The sequence below is a fragment of the Acomys russatus genome, chromosome 25, assembly GCF_903995435.1.
Source record: "Acomys russatus chromosome 25, mAcoRus1.1, whole genome shotgun sequence".
In the NCBI taxonomy this organism is placed as follows: domain Eukaryota; kingdom Metazoa; phylum Chordata; class Mammalia; order Rodentia; family Muridae; genus Acomys; species Acomys russatus.
The window spans coordinates 42,493,431-42,512,582 of NC_067161.1; the positions used below are offsets into that span (position 1 = coordinate 42,493,431).

Below are 19,152 nucleotides of genomic sequence, written 5' to 3' on the forward strand. Positions count from 1 at the left end.
CCCACTCACATTAGTGCTCAGCAGGCGGCAACTGCCTCATGCTCTGCCTTGGCTCGTGTTCTGTGAAACACTTGGAGTTTAACTGCACACAAAACCTTCCAGAAGTGTTAATGAGTAGTGGCTGCCACCACAATGACACAGGCCTACGATTCCACCTAGCCTGCTCTTTGGCAACCCTGAGCAGAGACCAAAGGTTAACTCTTTTGTGTAGGACAAGACCAACATAGGACATTGAGTTTCTACTGAGCACAGGCTTCAGCCGGCCTGAATGGCTCTGTCTTCACTACACTTGCCGGGAAGCTGGTCTCAGTGGAAGTGACTGCCTGAAGTGCCTGTGAACCAAATACCCACTTGCACCAATCTAAAAGATGCACTGGGTGACATCCAGATGTGTTGAGTGCAGTGGTTTGAATCAGAATGGCCCCCATAGGCTCATGTATCTGAATGTTTACGTCATTAGGGAGTGGCACTATTTAAAATCATTAGAAGGATCAGGAAGTGTGGCCTTGTTGGAGGAAATGTGTCACTGAGGTTTCAACAGTCCATGCCAGGCCCAGTCTCTTTCCCTCTGCTTGTGGATCAGAATGTATCTCTCAGCTGCTGCCCATGTTCCCACCATGGTGATAATAGACTGACCCTCTGAAACTATAAGCCAGCCCCCAATTAAAGTAGAAGAGTTGCTTTGGCCATAGTGTCTCTTCACAGCAATAGGACAGTGACCAAGTCCCTGAGCCTGACTCAACAAGATGAGTGGCTGAACTAACAGTCATTGGTAACTCCCCTCAGCAAAAAGTAAGGCGCTGACAGATAGCCTTGCTCACCTCCAATCGAAGATAATTTTTTTTTTTTTTTTTTTTTTTTTTTTTTTTTTTTTTTGGTTTTTTTCGAGACAGGGTCTCTCTGTGTAGCCTTGGCTGTCCTGGACTCACTTTGTAGACCAGGCTGGCCTCGAACTCACAGCGATCCGCCTTCCTCTGCCTCCCGAGTGCTGGGATTAAAGGCGTGCGCCACCACGCCCGGCTTCGAAGATAATTTTCAAAAAGAAAACTGTGATTTGCTAGTTCTGCCCTGAAGGATGCGAATGTGGGAGAGATGACACCCTGCTCCTGTGCCAGCCAGCCATATTTACACACATGAGTCAAGATATGAGTCTGGTCAACTTGGCCCAAGAAAGGTAAAGACTCCTCACCTTGTTGAGGTGCTAGCTGCTTCTCGGTCCATTTTCTCTTTCTATAATTGAATTCCACAGACTAGATAGTTTATAAAGAAAACACATTCGTGCAGCCCGTTGTTCTGGGGGATGCATTCAACCATAGAGCCATCCATCCAAGACAAAGTCCCCCAACTCATAAGACCCGCTTACTGAATGAGTCATTAGTGTGGGGGCTGGGACCAGAGCAAGACAGCTGTACCCAGCACAGAGCACTGGCACCCAGCAAGTGTGAGGTTGAGGAGCACAGCCAGGTCAAAGGCTGTGGCAGGCCAGGGGCGAGCTTAGTCACGTGGGAGGGAGGGTACATGATCACCCTGAGACTGAGCATTGTAGGTCACTTCAGACCAGAGAGCGGTCTCTTCTGGGTCATCTCAGAGAGGGGTTTGGGGTATGTGTGGCTTTGGCCTTCTTAAAAGGGCCTCATCTGAAAAGAGGCATCTTGAGGGGAAGTCCCAGTCAGTTTCCACCACGCTGGAAGCAGCTACAGCTTTTGTGTGGAGACATCAGAAGGACTTTCTCTCTTAAGTGTCCTGGGACCATGGCAGAGGTCTGACACTGTGTGGATGAGCTGGAAAGTGCTGGAAGCCCCACACGAATGAGTCCCATATGCTCTGAACAGCTGGTAAGCTAAGCATAAGGCCAGGCGGTGTCTCATCTATGGATGTGTTGTTTGTTCCTGCTATGTCAACGGCCTCTTGCTCCTACAGAGGATAGTCACACAAGTTGAGCTGCCAGAGCAAGACCGAGCGCAACAGAACTCTGGAAATGCTCTCCTCAGCCTCCCAGACAATTACACACAGAGATGTGGGTGTAACGAGGCCTCCAGGCTGGAGACGTCACCTCCAGGGAAAAGGCCAGGCAGCTTCATCCTGTGGAATGGGAGATAGTGGCTCTGCATGCGAAAGAGTAAATGGCAGAGCTAGATGATGGAAGACAGACAGACAGACAGTAGATCGAGGATTGGGTTTGCGGGGGGTGGGGGGGGAGACTGAGGTGGACTATCTTTTTGGGTAAGAGGACTTAATAGAGGCATTATTAACAGCATATTAATGCAGGCCAGTAGGCAGCTGCATGGCAGGAGCTCGGGCACAAAGCAGGGCACAGAGCCCTTCTTACAGGGCTCAGGGGAAAGGGGATGGCCCATGGAGTCAGGGTGTTTCTGATTCTCTTGTGGGTACGGGGGTGGGGGTGGGGAGATTGAGTTGCCAAAAAGGAGTGTGTGACTGTGTGTGCAGGAAATGAGGAAGGAGGCACATTTAGTAGTTGAGGTGCCCATTATACTAGTGGGAGCGATGTGCTGCCACCTGCAGCTCTCTGATGTCCCAAAGCCTGGCAACCTGAGCTCTTCTCCTGACATCACAGTACCCGAGGTGTCTGTTAGGGAGAGAGAGAGCCACAAACATGCTCTGAAGAGGCGACTGACATTTCCAGAGCAAAGAGGCTGCGGCATGTGAGCGTGGCCCGAGCGAAGTCTGGTCTGGATTCTGACAGACAAACAAGTGGTGTTAGATGGCTAGATAGGTGATACGAAGACAGACAGACAGCTGATGAATAATGGATAGGTGATAGGTTGATGACAAACAGATGAGAGATAGAGGCAGATAATGCATGGCAGACGGATAGGTTAATAATAGGCTATAGATAGATGATAGGTGCTAGAAGACAGCAAATAGATGGTATCTGAGCTGATGAAATGTTTAGGACTCAAAGCAAGTTTGCACGGAGATGGGAGAAGACAGAGAGTGAAAGAGAATCTTCATTTTTCATGCTCTGACATGGCCTGAGCATTTTGTAAAGACCGCACGCAGCCTCTGCCTCCGCGTAGCTAGGCAACCCCCATCAGCTGGAGCTCCTCAGGGAGCTGGTCCTAACTTCCCCTTGGAGAAGCCCGAGGAGAGTCTTGTGGGGACCTGATGGAAGGCAGTGATGATGGACTCACTCCTTTCACTCCATTGTCAGTGCCAGACAGGCGACACTTCCTTGATGCTGCTGCCCACCTGTGTGCGGCCCCTGCATTTTCTGCACCCCGTAACCTCCTGGGGGCCCTTCTTGCCTGACTTCCCTTGTGTCTGCTGATCCAGTGGCTGAGCTTTTTGGTACTCAAGTCTAGGTAGCCACAACGCAGCCCCCACCATCCCTGCCTCTTCTCCAAAGCTTCAAAGGCCAGTAGGAAGGAACCCCTAAGGGCCACTCATGTCCCCGCCATCCTCATCACCATCACTAATACTTACTGAGTGTTCACTGTGCACCGGACACTGTCTACCTCAACACCCCCTACTCTCTGGTGGATGTCAGTGTAACCAAATACCTGACAAGAGGCAGCTGAGAGGAAGTACTTATTTCAGCTTCGGCTCATGGTAAGGTGTGGTGGCCCACGCCACCACGGTACCGAGTCGAGGGCGAGGGACTGTGGATTTAACTCATGCACACACACACACACACAATAACACAGCGGGTCCTTCGTGCTAAGAGAGCAGCAGCAGCAGCAGCCGCGTCAGCGGTTTATTATTCTCATCGTTCAGAGTCCAAAGAGCCTTCTTATGGGCAGCAAAACAGGAATCCTCCTCCCAGGTGAAATCCCTCAAGCGGTGATCACACACAGGAGGAAAAGTCTCGAGGAAGGGAGGGGTGCGTTCTCAGAGCAGTAAACATGACTAGCTAACCAAGATAAACACATACATGGAAGCTGCTAGAAACAGGACATGAAACAGCATGACAGGCAAGCAGCCCAGTCGGGCCTGGTTCCTACACTAAGGAAAGCATGGCGCCCCTAGCTTCGGCATGGCAGTTTGAAGCCGGTCACCCCTTTGTCCACCAGCCAGGCTTCACCTCTTTAAGGTTCTACAACCTCTACAACCAGCTAACACACAGGCCTGTGGAGGATAATTGACATGCAAACTACAGCAGCCATTAGCCAAGGTACAGAGACACGAAGGAAGCCGCGACACGGAAACTAGGAGGGAAGGACCCAACTGTCTACCCACCTAGGTTTCCTCCACTGCTGCTATGGCTTTCAGTGTGGGTGTGAACAAAGGATCCTGTTGTAATGCTACGCCCTGGAATTTTCCCAGTCTCATGCTGAGTAAAGGAAAAGGCCGAAGCCTGGTGCCAAATAGAAGAGAGAGACACCACGCCATTCTGACAACTCACCACAGCCCAGACAATGGGTCAGTGATGCATATGACCACACCTTGAGCAGGATTATTTAGTTATGCACGCGCCTTTAAATCTAAGCCTCTGTCAGGCCCTCTGGAAGATGGACTTGGTCCTTTTGTTCTTTCTTCCAGTGTGGCCACACTAAATATACTTTCTCTACTTTCGTGAGTGTCTGTTTAATTGGCTCACTGGAGATAAGTGGCCAAACCTAGCTTGTTAGGTCTGCCCAGAATCAAGAATGCTGGAACAACACAGATAACACAGATAACAGAATTTATAAACGATGGTGCCTGCCTTTAATCACAGCACTTGTGAGTTGGAAGACAGAGGCAGGAGGATCTGGGTGAGTTCCAGGCTAGCCTAGTCTACAAAGCAATAGAGACCCTGTCTCAAGAAGCGAAAGACAGAAACCCTGTCTCAAAAAGCAAAAAGCAAAAAACAAAAACAAAGACAAACAGCCGGGAGTGGTGGCACACACCTTTAACCCCAGTACTTGGGAGGCAGAGCCAGGTGGATCGCTATGAGTTCGAGGCCAGCCTGGTCTACAAAATGAGTCCAGGACAGCCAAGGCTACACAGAGAAACCCTGTCTCGAACAAACAACAACCAAACAAACAAGAATGTTAAATTCCATTAAGTGCTGTGTGGGCTACAGGATAGGTTGGGGATGATGTGCACGGCTCTGAGTTTATCAGGAAAGTAGAAAAAGGCAGAAGAGTGTTTGTAAAATACATTGGCCCAGCTGATGTGGGAGCAGCTGTGTGGTGAAAAGGGGCTGGAAGTAAAGTCATCTATAGCACCTGAGGGACTGTTAGTCATCTCACAAGCCACTTATGTGGGGCCCATAGCTGAGTGGATGAGCTAGTCTTGTTAGTTAAAATTTTATTATTCTATGTGTATATACGATGGGGGGGGGGGTATGTCACAGCACACATATGCAGGTCAGAGGATAACTTTGTGGAGTTGTTTCTCTCTCCACCTTTACATGGGTTCCAGGGATCAAATCCAGGTGTCAGGCTTGTGTGGCAAGTACTTTTAGCCACTGAGCCATCTGGCCAGCCCTCACTATTTCTGTTAATGCTTTCTTTTAGGTTACTGAGTTATCCGCAGCTATTTTCGTATTTATTGGTGACAGTTTCGTACATGTTGCCCCAATTTTCTACTGCCTTGAAAACACCGTGACAAAGGCAACTTACAAAAGAGAGGGTTTACTTTGGGATTCACAGTTCCAGAGTTTCGAGTTCATGAGCATCACGGTGGGGAGTGTGGCAGCAGGCAGTAGCTGCGAGCTTGCATCTGACCTATAGGCATGGGCATGGTGTGGGGCCACTAACTGGGCCTGGCATGGGCTTTTGAAACCCCAAAGTCCTCCCCCAGGGACACATTTCCTCCAACAAGGCCCTATGTCATCACTCCTAACTGGTTCCACCAACTGGGGACTAAGCGTTTAGGTACATGGGTCTACGGGGGCTGTTCTCATTCACGGGGCCACACATGTATGGCGTTTAGTCATTTCTGCCTCCACTGCTTTCATTGCGCCTCCTTACCCTGACGCTCTTCCTCCCTCCAGCATGCACGCTTTCAGTGTGTTGCACCCAATTTAGCTAGGACCCCCTGCAGGAGTGCGGGTGGTAGGTTATTCACCCAAGCATGGGCAACTTACCAGTGGGAACGCCGCTGAAGAGGATGACACACCTCCCCGGGATCCATCACCTTTCCTTCCTCAGTGGCACCTTCTGGCACTACAAAGCTGGCTGGCAGGGACGATGCTTCTGGCTCAGTTCCAGCTTAATTTGTGTGCTCTGTAACCATGTGGTTGGTGACTTCAGCAATAGTATCTTTCTATCACATTCAGGCGGACAACCAAGAGTGTGTATTGATTGGGAGTCTCTGGGGTTTCCCTGACCAATAAGGCATCCCATACCTATCTGACTACTGAGAGATGGGCCCCAAGAAACTACAATTCCCCAGGAATCTCACGCTGAGAGAAGGCAAAGGCTGAAGCCTGGGGTGGAGACGTTGTCCTCCAGAGAGAAGTACAACTTGTCAGACCACTTCGGAGGAAACGCTAGAGCTGAGACAAAGTGAGACACCTTGACCAGGACTGCTGAGCTAAGCAAGCCTACTAAGTCTGAATCTGAACCTCCGGACCCTGAAGATGTACTCGAGTGGAGGGGGTGCCATTGGACCTCTTGGCTCCTCTTCTCAAAGTGACCATGTTGAATACAGCTCCTGTTTTTCTAGTTGTCCTATTGCAGGCGAGGGACTCGGCCTAAGTTGTTGGGGCTGCCAGTAGCCTGCTCTGACCCTAAGTGCCACTTCAGTGCCACTTTCATGCAGAGGAAGGCATGTGGGTGTTTGGTTAATTCTTGGTGTCGAAGCCCTTTGCTTCTCTGAGGCAGCTTCCTTGTACCTCAGACAGGGAGTGGTGATAAGGCCGATAGTGATGGGACACTGCCTTACATACAGTGGCTTTCACTTAAAGGTGGTAATTTCCACCCACTCACAGAAGCTAGCAACTTAAAAAAAAAAGACTTTCAATATAAATATTGATTATCACCCAAAGGCTAGGTAGGCAGTTGGTGGTTTAGCTAAATTCAGAATCAGATCAAGGCCGACAAGCAAGCAAAGCGAGACCAGGAGGGACGGCTGGGCATGCTCCAGCTCTGCTGCATGTGTGGCCAAAGTGGCCCGACCTGTGGTGTGTTCATCTTAGGGACTTGGAGACTCAGCTATTCAGAGCATGTGGCATTTTATAGATCCCCACTGGTCTTGCAGAGGGCTGGGTTCGGTTCCCAGCACTCACAGGGTAGCCCACAAGCTCCTGTAACCCCAGTTCCAGGAGATCCAATTCTCTCCTCTGACCTCTGCAGGCACCAGCAGCATGTATGTACAACACACATGCAGATAAAACACTCACACACGTGAAAAAAAAAAAATCTTAAAACCGGAAAGTCTAAGACAGACAGACAGACAATCCTGTTGGGAGCCATTTTTTGAAATGCTTAACAGAAGCAGGCCAGAGAACTTATGACCTTGGTTTGCAAACTTTCACACAGCCTTGAGGACTTGGCAAGATCCTTGTGTTGGTTAAGAAAGTTTATTATTAATTCCAGGTGAGGATGTGAGCTTGATGTACTTCTTTGGCCTTGAGATAAAAGAAGTCTAAGCATATAGATAACTAAAGGGATTGTTAGCTTTTGTTTCTGTTCCAGCAATCTTCTGGTTCGCACGGATGAATATTGTGTAAAAACTCTAAGAGAAATAAACTCGGGATTACAGTATTTACTGTTAGTCCTCCCGAATATTTGTCTTGTTTTTCTTATCTCTTTTGCTGTATCTTTCCTATCTTTTCCTATATCTTTTTTATTTCTCCATCCTCACGGCCCGTATCCAGGTACTGGTCGATATTGTCCAGAGTAGGCTCGGGCCATCTGTGATGCTGCCCTCACAGAACCTCCTCACCAGCATGACTTACTACACTGATGCCGGCTGTGAGCCCCACTTCTGTTTCAACTAAGCGACCTTACGTCAAGAACCCACAGGGCCTCTGAGCACCTGTAAGAGCAAGGGCTGCTTCTCCAGAGAAAGCACAGTGTGCAGAAGCTGAAGAGAGCGACGTGAGCGGCGGCGTGACCACCCTTCAGTGGACCACCCTTCAGTGGCTGCGTAGGCCAGCTGGAGAACAACTGCTCATGTACAGAGGTTAAAAAACAAACACGAGCTTTTATTCTTTCTTTTGTTGCAGAAAATACATACAGCCACATACTCTATAAAAGCATTTCTAAAAATGTCAAGTATTGCAACCAACAGTAGCTTTTTGGTTTTCTGACTACAGATCATTGACAGCAGATCATTTGGTTTAACTTTTTTGAACACTTGGAACTTTTTTTGAAAGGCTGAGCTTAAAATTTTCATTCAAGTGTATTTTTTAAAATGGTTACACTAAAAACAATCAGGTTTTTAATTATTTTATTTAAGAGGAGGTCTTTCTATTATAAAAATTACCCCAAACTCACAAAACCTAAACGGACATTAAAAAGTTGGTCCTTGTACTTTCCCAGGAATCAATCAGGAGGGTGTGGGGAGAGGGAGGGAGGGTCAAGTGTACCTGGCCAGGCATGGGCCCTCCCAGCATGCACGCTGGCCTTCCCACCTGAGCTGTAGGCGTTCTGCCACAGGAGAACCGCTCAGTCATCTAATCCTATGTTTCTGAAAAGATAGGACATAGACTCCCCGTTGTGAATGCGGCGGATAGCTTCTGAGAGGATCATGCTGATGTCCACAGTCTTGATCTTGGGGCACTGTAGCTTCTGGATTTCATGTGGGATTGTGTTAGTGACCACCACCTGTGTGTCACAAGAACCAAGAGCATCAGACACCAAGCAGCCTCAGGGTTGTTGTCTCTTCAATCAGCTGGGCATGCAGCACACAGCTGGAGCCTCCTAACCATCATTACCCCACACACCTGAAGTGGGTGAACGACACAGTAAGTCATAACTCAATCAGGCCATACCTCATTCAAATGGGAAAGCCACACAGTGAATGAAATGCAGACATGATCATTTTTCATCCATCCCTTTTTTGTTTGTTTGTTTGTTTTTGAGACATGGTCTTACTCTGTAGCCCAGACTTATGTTGAACCCATGGCTTCCATCTTCTATTCTTAACTAAAATGAGTTTGTATTTGTTCCTGCTTTGTTGTTAAAGACTTAGACAGCCAGTACCCAGGCAGCCCACCCTCACTGCCAACCCTACTACCTCATCAATGGCAGACTCTTCAATCAGCCGGGGAGCATCAGAGGATAACAGGCCGTGAGTTGCCATAACAAAGATCTTATACGCGCCTCTTTCCTTCAGGGTCTCTGCTGCAGCAAGAAAGCTGTCCACATCATCAATGATGTCATCCTATCAAATCAAAGACAGTGCAAAAGGCACATCAACACTTGCAAAAACAGGCTGGGCAACTAAGAAGAAAGGAACTACCAGGGTGTACTATGGCATCTCTGGTTCAGGCTCAATAACATGGTGGCATATTCCTGTCCCTGTACCTCTCTAGCCCTCCCAGGCTTCTCACATAAGTCACCCCCTCCTTGTACAGCACTATTATTTGCAGGGCAGTTCCCACCAGGCCTGGGAGGAGGGAGGTCTGCGGGATGACTTTGAAATGCACAGGAAAGCTTTTAGATGCTTCCAACTCTAAGTAATAGAACTAAGACTTTCCCAAACACTTTCTTACTTCTGTATGGGAAGATGTGAGAGGGTAAGTCTGACTGGAGATGGGCTCTTCCTATGCTGTCCAGGTGTCCTGAATGCCTGGGCTCAAGTGATCCTCCCACCTCCTTCTCCTGAGTAGCTGGGAGTGCATAAAAGCCGACACCAGCTAAGAAAGGCCTTTGAAAAACTTCTCAATTAAGCCGGGCGTGGCGGCACACGCCTTTAATCCCAGCACTCAGGAGGCAGAGGCAGGTGGATCACTGTGAGTTTAAGGCCAGCCTGGTCTACAAAGTGACAGCCAAGGCTACACAGAGAGTCCCTATCTTGAAAAAAACAAGCAAAAAACACCCCTCAAAACAAAACAAAACAAAAAACAAAAAACAAACACACAAAAACTCCTCAATTATATTTATTTATTTATTTAGTGTGTGTATGTGTGATCGAAGGCCATATTGTATGTGTGAAGGTCTGAGGTTAAAGTTAGTATAATAGGGGGCTGGAGAGATGGTTCAGAAGTTAAGAGCACTGGCTGCTCTTCCAGAGGTCCTGAGTTCAATTCCCAGCACCACATGGTGGCTCACAACCATCTATAACATGATCTGATGCCCTCTTCTGGCCTGAAGGTGTACATGCAGGCAGAGCACTGTATAGAAAATAAATAAATACATCTTAAAAAAAAAAAAAGTATAATTAAAGGCAGGTGCAGTAGTACACACCTGTAATCCCAGCACTCAGGAGGCACAGGCAGGAAGACAGATCTCTGTGAGTTCGAGGCCAGCCTGGTCTACAAAGCAAGTCCAGGACAGCCAAGGCTACACAGAAAAAATCTGTCTTGGAAAAAACAAAAACAAGTAGTATAATAAAAGCTAGGCATGGTGGTACGTACCTTTAATATTAGCACTTAGAAACAGAGGTGGGTCTCTAATTCAAGGCCAGCCTGGTCTACAGAGTGAGTTTCAGGATAGCCAGAGCTATGTAGAGAGACCCTGTCTTTAGAAACACATTCTTTACAGTATAATGGATTTCAGCAAGTTTGGCAGTTCTTTTCTATTAAATATTTGTTTGTTTATTTCTTTCTTTTTGTATTTGTGTACTGTGTGGGTGTGCATGCCATAGCATGTATGTATTACTACACCATAGTTTTGCAAGACAAAACGTCTTAGTGAGGTTTCTATTGCTGTGATGAAACACTATGACAACTTGGGGAGAAAAGAGTTCACTTCACTTTATGGTTCTACAACATAATCCATCACTGAGGGAGTCAGAGCAGGGACCTGGAGGCAGGAGCTGCTGCAGAGGCCATAGAGGGTGCTGCGAACAAGCTTGCCCGTCATGGCTTGCTCTGTCTGCTTTCTTATAGAACCCAGGACCACCAGCCCAGGGACGGCACCACCCGTCATGAGCTGGGCCCTCCCCCATCAATCACTAATTTAAGAAAATGCACAACAGGCCTGCTCACAGGCCAATGTACTTGGGATATTTTCTCAATTGAGGTTCCCTCTTCCAAAATGATTCTTGCCTGCGTCAAGCTGACATAAAAACTAGCCTACATATAGAAGAAACATGAGCAAGAGCCTGTAGGATCTCCACACATCATCTTGGCTGGTCCTTGTTTTGTTTTTTAAAAGCACACCTAAGCTAATAGCACAGACATGTAATCCCCGCTACTGGACAGGCTAAGGCAGGAAAAGTAAGCTGAGCCGCAATCCTAATTGAAGGGAAGAAACAGTTCAAGGCCAGCCTCAGCAACTGTCTCAAAATAAAGAGAGGTAGGGTGCAGCCAACGGCAGATGCTGTCCAGCAGACACAGAGCCCTGCTCAACCCTGAGTACTAGAGGAAAAAGAAAGCCCAGCTCCAATGTGGAGAAGACTGCAGCTGCTGGGCTGGGTCTGCACCTTCTGTCACTACACTGTGTCCCTGAAGTAAACCAGCAGGCACTTAACTGTGGAATGACATGGTACCTGAAAAGGGTACAAACAAAATTACCAAACCACAGGAAAAAATACAAGGCACCAATGATGGTGTGTGTGTGTGTGCCTGCTACAACCCCTTTTTTTTCTTTTTCTTTTTCTACAACCCTTTCAAAGGCAGTGGCTCCAGCTATCCCTAGAAACTCTTATACGATGGGCCAGAAAACGGTGCAACGATGCTCAAAGCCGTACTATTGGGAATTAGGAAAAAAGAAAACATCCCAATGTGGAGAACAGAGGCATCTGCTGTATGGAATCACAATACACTATCTAGTAGTGAAGACCAACTGCAAGTGCACATGGCACCACTAGGTGGATCGACCACAGCCTGGACCAAAAGTCACCATGTGCAGACACACTACATATAAACCCTCAAGGCCTGTGGTGGCTGAGGTGGGAGGTGGGGGTGTGGGAGGGCGTGGGGGTGTGGGAGTGGTGTCATGGGGCGGCATGCCGTGCTCTTCTGCTTCTCCGTGTTCTCGCAGCCTGCATCGGTGGCCCACGGTGTGGGCTATGATGTGCTCATCCAGAAGTTCCTGAGCCTGTATGGCGACCAGCTCAACAGGCACCACAAATTTGTGGTGCAGCTCTTTGCAGAGGAGTGGGACCAGTGTGTGGAGCTGCCCAAGGGCTTCGCAGTGTGACTGTAAACTGCGACTGGTGCTGCTGCAGATTCAGTTTACAAGGCTGGGAAATCTCATCTCAGAGCACTGTGTTTTTCTGCGGTGACATGCAGGGAAAGGTTCCAAGCAGACATCAGGCACTTTGGAGACATTATTAGTTTGAGGCAGAGGCTGTTACAAGGAGCTCGGATCTTAGGAATTCCAGTGTAACAGAGTAATACCCCAAAGGCTTTGGCAGCACCGAAACTGACTTAACTCCTGTTAAGCTGGTTCTTCCATGGACTAAGTTTTCTACCGTATTAGTGGAAATTGAAGCAGCACTGTCCATATTGTGTTGTTTGGAGTAGAAACACAGGTATGTATCCAGCAAACTGCCCTGGAGCTGGTCGGCTGAGGCAGTGAAGTTCACAGCGTTGGCCATCTACTCAAGAAGCATGACTGACAGGATGCTTGCTCTTGAGCATCTTGCTCGAACTGGGATCACTGTGACCAGCAGGGAGGCCGTTCTCCTCTAGTGGTGGCTGACAAAGACCACCCGAAATTAAAGGAAAGTCAGAACCTAATTAAGGAGAGTGCTCCAGAGTCTGGTCTGCTTTCCAAACTATAGCTACTTGAAGGATGGGGTCTGCCACGCCTCCAGGTGATGGGACTGCAAGCCAGACAAGCTCTTGTCTCTACTAGAATTAAAATGTTAAATCAACAGCAGCTCCTCCATTGCAGCTCTTAGTAAACTAATGTAACTGGCCAGACCACCAGGTACAGACAGCGTTAGTGACAACAGCAAGGCTCCAGGTGCTGCTTCTCTTGTTTCCTAATGGGTTTTTATTTGTTAAGACGAATTAGCATGGAGGCGCCTGTTTTGTCTACACTGCATACTCTGATCATATCTTTGCAAAGTGCAGCTCTGCTGTGGTGAAGTTTTCTTAAATTGTGCACTTAAAAACTACCATAATGATTTGACTTTTCTTTTTTTTTTCTTTTTTTATTAATTTATTCAGATCATATCTTAATTGTTATCCCATCCTGTGTATCCTCCCATTCATTCCTCCCTCCCTCCCTCCTGCTTTCACCCTATTGCTCTCCCCTATGACTGTGACTGAGGGGGACCTCCTTCCCTGCATATGGTCATAGGGTATCAAGTCTCTTCTTGGTAGTCTGCTATCCTTCCTCTGAGTGCCACCAGGTCTCCCCATCCAGGGGACATAGTCAAATATGGGGCACCAGAGTTCATGTGAAAGTCAGTCCTTACTCTCCACTCAACTGTGGAGAATGTCCTGCCCATCGGCTAGATCTGGGTAGGGGTTCGATGTTTACTGCACGTATTGTCCTCAGTTGGCGCAGTAGTTTGAGCAGAACCCCTGGGCCTAGATCCGCACACCATAATGTTCTTCTTGTAGTTTTCTAGGACCCTCTGGATCCTTCTATCTCCCCATTCTCCCATACTTCTCTCACTTAGAGTCCCAGTAGAATGTCCTCACATCTATCCCAATTTCCTGGTAAGTGAGGTCTTTCATGGGACATGCCTGTTGGGCTAGTGTCCAATTATAAGTGAGTATATACCATTTGAGTCTTTCTGCTTTTGGGTTAACTCACTCATGATCATTTCTAATTCCATCCGTTTGTCTACAAATTTTGGGATTTCCTTGTTTTTAATAGCTGAGTAGTATTCCATAGTGTAAATGTACCACAGTTTCTTTATCCATTCTTCTACTGAGGGACACTTAGGCTGTTTCCAGGTTCTGGCTATTATGAATAAGGCTGCTATAAACATGGTTGAACATATGTCCTTGTGGTGTACTGGAGCATCTTCTGGGTATATTCCAAGGAGCAGAATAGCTGGGTCTTGAGGAAGCCCTATTCCCAGTTTTCTGAGATAATGCCAGATAGATTTCCAAAGTGGTTGTACAAGTTTGCATCCCCACCAGCAATGGAGTAGTGTTCCCTTTTCTCCACATCCTTGCCAGCATGTGCTGTCACTTGAGTTTTTCATCTTAGCCATTCTGATGGGAGTAAGATGGATTTTTTTTTTTTTCCGAGACAAGGTTTCTCTGTGTAACAGCATTGGTTATCCTGGACTCACTTTGTAGATCAGGCTAGCCTCAAACTCACAGCGATCTGCCTGCCTCAGCCTCCTGAGTGCTGGGATTAAAGATGTGCGCCACCACGCCCGGTTTATGATTTGACTTTTCTATTGTGAAACATCTGTTGTAATGCCAGCGTAGACGAGTGTTTTCACTTCGTAGGCTGACTAGCAAATAAATCCTGGATGAGAACTGACAGACAGGAGTCTGGATGTGAATCTACTCTCTCACAGTGTAGGAGCTGCTGACTGAGTGAGGTGCATTGATTTAACCAGAGAAAACTATTTTAAATAATGTATGTGTGTCTTGATTGCACTAGCTTTCTTATTTCTGCTACCATCTTTGTGGATTTTCTTCCTCTGGCTAATGGTCTATGTTAATTTTCTTCCACTGAATATTTTATATCCTCATTGGTTATTTTAATTTTGTAAATATGAGTGATTTGCAGTTCTGGGTAACTGACAGAGAGGTATGCCCTAACATAATGCCTTTACAGTCTTTTTGAGTGCATCTTTTGGGATACACAGGAGTTGGTGGAGAAGTAAACATTAGGTAAAATGTAGTTTTAAAATGCCTCTATTTCAAGCCGGGCGTGGTGGCGCACGCCTTTAATCCCAGCACTCGGGAGGCAGAGGCAGGCGGATTGCTGTGAGTTCGAGGCCAGCCTGGTCTACAAAGTGAGTCCAGGATGGCCAAGGCTACACAGAGAAACCCTGTCTCGAAAAACCAAAAAAAAAAAAAAAAAAAAAAAAAGCCTCTATTTCCCTCTGTACTTTCTTTCTCTGTCCTTCAAACACTGTTACTGCTGATGTCATCAACAGGACTCATAGGGATAATACTGTGGTCATTGTTAACCCATCAATGAGTTTATTTTCATTTAACAATTAGTGCTTAAAAAACTTTTAAAAGTATGTTGTATGTAGAATATTACTTTTTGTATTAAATTAAAGAAAATATATTATGTGGGAGACAAAAAAATAAAAAAAATAAACCCTCAAGTCTTTACTTTTTATATTTTTGGTTGTGAGCCTAGCCTTTAGCAGCTGAGCCATTTCCCCAGCCCAAGTCTTTACTTTTTCAATGTGTATGTGTGTTTTGCCTGTGTGTGCTGGATCCTCTAGAACTAGTTACATACGGCTGTAAGATGCCATGTGTGGGCCGGGTCCTCTAGAACTAGTTACATACGGCTGTAAGCTGCCATGTGGGTGCTGGATCCTCTAGAACTAGTTACATACGGCTGTAAGCTGCCATGTGTGGGCCGGGTCCTCTAGAACTAGTTACATACAGCTGTAAGCTGCCATGTGTGGGCCGGGTCCTCTAGAACTAGTTACATACGGCTGTAAGCTGCCATGTGTGGGCCGGGTCCTCTAGAACTAGTTACATACGGCTGTAAGCTGCCATGTGTGGGCCGGGTCCTCTAGAACTAGTTACATACAGCTGTAAGCTGCCATGTGTGGGCCGGGTCCTCTAGAACTAGTTACATACGGCTGTAAGCTGCCATGTGTGGGCCGGGTCCTCTAGAACTAGTTACATACAAGCTGTAAGCTGCCATGTGTGTGCCGGGTCCTCTAGAACTAGTTACATACGGCTGTAAGCTGGCCATGTGGGTGCCGGGTCCTCTAGAACTAGTTACATACGGCTGTAAGCTGCCATGTGGGTGCCGGGTCCTCTGTGGGAACAGCAAACGCTTTGCATTGCTGAGCACTACTCCAGCCCCAATGCATTCTCGGCAGCCTGTGAAGTCCAGTATCGCCATGAAAGGAAGACCCTTGGGCTAACCACTGCCTCTGGTAGGAGAGAGAAGAGACCGGGAAACGCCTAGGCAGGCCCTGCGCCCTGGTCTCAGGCTCTCCCCAGGGGAGCAGGAGCTGCAGGCACCTGATCCATTTTTCAGCATACCATGTAGTATGCGTGTATGAAATGATGCTGTGAGTTTTGGTGTTTGTGGTGTTAGGGACCAAACCCAAGGCCTCAGTGAACTACAACCCTAACTGCCAATCTATTTAAAATATAATCAACTTTATCTTTTACATTAACCGTAAAAAAATAACCTCACAAAATACAAAAACAAATAGCTGTACCATATTCAGGTAACTATACAGATACTACTTTTTCCCCCTTAAACTATTGCCTTTTTTCTGTTTGGGGCCAAAGTTAACAACACAAGGCACCAACCAACATGATACTTAACCTGCCCCCCCTCGTGGTCTTTTTACACACAATGACAATGTAGAGTGATGGCGGGAACAATAAAGGAGAATTACATACCACAATGATGGCAATCCTTCCTCCAACGTCACCAACAACCGTGATTGGGGGCTTTTCTTTAGGAATCAGCACTGGTCAGAATGAAACACAAACACCTCAGTGCCAACGCTCAAAGGTGCACAAAGCCTTCAAAGGCTTTAGTAGTTAGCATTGCTGGTCATGGAGGCGTAGCCCTAACTACAGTCCAGGACTTTCTGCTTCCCAGACTGCAGCCATGTGAACTGTCCCTGCCTTAAGTTCCTGCTCCCCCACTCATGGACTTACCTCCACCATGCGTTCCCTCTAGTGACACAATTGAATCTCTGAAACTGTAAGACAAAATCTTCCTGCCCTTAAGCTGCCTCTGTCACGTATTTTATCAAAGTGACAATGAAAGTGATAAATGCATTTAGGGAGGTGCTGCTGCTTCTGGTGACCGTGAGCCACAAAAGCAACCCCAGGCTGGGGAGGGTGGCTCAGCAGCTGACACACTTGCCACTGGGGCCATTAGGAGGAGGATTACAAGATTCTGCCACGGGGAATGGGTTCAGTGTCCTGGCAAAAGTTTGAGAGCGCCTTCTGATCTCCTTTAGGGTGGAAGGCTGGATTTGTGAAGAACAGGCCCTGCACCTTCGTCTGTGATGGCTCAGCCTGCAGAGCCTTGAGCACTGCATCTTATTATAGCAGATCAATGAGCAAGGCAGAGAACTGTGTGCTCTACTTTTATTTATCAACATCCAGGTTTTCTTTTGTTCTAAGCAGTTCAGAGTATTTAGAGGGCTGAAGTTAGCTGTGCAGTATGTACTCAAAAGAATAAAACACTTAGAAATAAATTTAAAGTCGGGCGCGGTGGCGCACTCCTATACTCCCAGCATTTGGGGAGGCAGAGACAGGCAGATCTCTGTGAGTTCAGGGCCAGCCTGGTCTACAAAGTGAGTCTAGGACAGCCAAGGCTACACAGAGAAACCCTGTCTCAAAAACAAAACACAACAAAAACAACAAAACAGAACAAAACAAACAACACCAAAACCAAAAATCCCCCAAACCCTGCACCTCCCAAAAAAAGAAGAAATAAATTTAACACTAATTGACCAGGCCTTATCCTATGCTAAATATATAAAACCTGCCCAGCACTTTGCATCCAATATAACATAACATTGAACAGTTTTGGGCATAAAGAAACTTCCTGCTTATGGCAGCATGCTCTGAGATACATGCACTGAACAGATACATGCAGCTCCCTGAGGTGCTACCCCTGAGTCCAAATAGCTGAACACATTCCTAGTCTCCCTAAATTTGGGCCATATCATCAAGGGCCCACAGCTATCATAACTCAACCAGGAAGGGTGTCATCAGTTTCTGTCAACTCAAAAGTTAAGAGAGGCTAGGAAGCTAGCTCAGTGAGTAAAGTACTTGAGTGAGAACCAAGTTTGGGTCCTAGTACCTATGTTTAAAAATAAAAATAAGGCCAGGTGGTGGTGGCATACGCCTTCAATCCCAGCACTCGGGAGGCAGAGGCAGGTAGATTGAGGTGAGCTCGAGGCCAGCCTGGTCTACAAATCGAGTCCAGGACAGCCAAGGCTACACAGAGAAACCCTGTCTCAAACTGCACCTCCCCAAAGAAAACCGAAATAAAATAAACAAACATAAATAAATAAATAAAAACTCTGGATGTATGTGGTTACTTGTCCTCCCCAGGCTGGAGAGGCTGAGACAAGAGGATCCCTGGGCTTGCTGTTCATCCAGTCAGGATGATGGCAGATGAGCGCCAGGCCAGTGAGAAACCTTGTCTCAAAAACAAACAGATGAAAAGCACTGAGAAAAACCCCTAACACGGACCACTGGCCTCCATGTGCACGTGTATCTGAAAACATGCATGAATGTATATGACGCGCACACACACACACACACACACACACACACACACACACACACACACACACATCCCTGAGAGAATCCATGGGCTACAGAGGTGGCTCTATGTTAGAGGATTTACTTCTCTTCTAGAGGACCTGAGTTGGTTCCCAGCACCCACATCAGGTGGCTCACAATATCCTGAGATTCCAGCTCTAGGGGATCTGACACCTGCTTTCCTCTGTGAGTACTCGCACACACGTGGTTGTGGCATAGAAATGCACATACATAAAAACAAAAATAAATCTATAATAATAGTAGTAGTAATAATAATAATTAATAATAATAATAAAAAGAAGAGAATTCATATTAAAATATCCCCTCCACCCACAAATTCAGGCAGCTCAGAGAACAGTGGCAAGAGGCACTTGTGGGCACGTACTTGGGATCTCCAGGCTGGGGTGGATGGCAGCTACACTCCTGACCATGGGTGGGGAGTGCCGTCCGTCCACCAAGTCAGACTCAGCATCCTGAGCTTCTCCGTGGATCACTGCGATTCCCAGACGCAGACGCTCTGCAAAAGACTGCGCCCTGAAAATAACATTAGACATAAACAAACAAACAAACAAAAAATACAGAGAACTTCAGCCTGCCAATAGCTAAGCAAGACACTAACAGACATGAGCAAAATGTGTCTCCCAAAGGAGTAATTTCCAAAGAGAATAGCCACCTAGTGGTGGCTGCACACGCCTTTAGTCCCAGTACTTCAGAGGCCGAGGCAGGTGGATCCC

The 19,152-nt window shown here is 47.1% G+C and overlaps 1 protein-coding gene across 3 annotated transcripts in view; it reads right to left on the reverse strand.

The window, feature by feature from the left end:
• Window positions 1-8,323: 8,323 nt before the first annotated feature.
• Window positions 8,324-19,152, reverse strand: part of Prpsap2 (phosphoribosyl pyrophosphate synthetase associated protein 2) — a 41,824-nt gene continuing 30,995 nt past the window's right edge. For all 3 annotated transcript variants that reach the window (XM_051167209.1, XM_051167210.1, XM_051167211.1), the window contains 4 exons: window positions 18,804-18,952; window positions 16,529-16,599; window positions 9,130-9,276; window positions 8,324-8,717 (listed from right to left, as the gene is read on the reverse strand). In XM_051167209.1, the coding sequence (XP_051023166.1) occupies window positions 8,559-8,717; window positions 9,130-9,276; window positions 16,529-16,599; window positions 18,804-18,952 (526 nt within the window). In that variant the 3' untranslated portion in view covers window positions 8,324-8,558. The remainder of the gene's footprint in view (window positions 8,718-9,129; window positions 9,277-16,528; window positions 16,600-18,803; window positions 18,953-19,152) is intronic.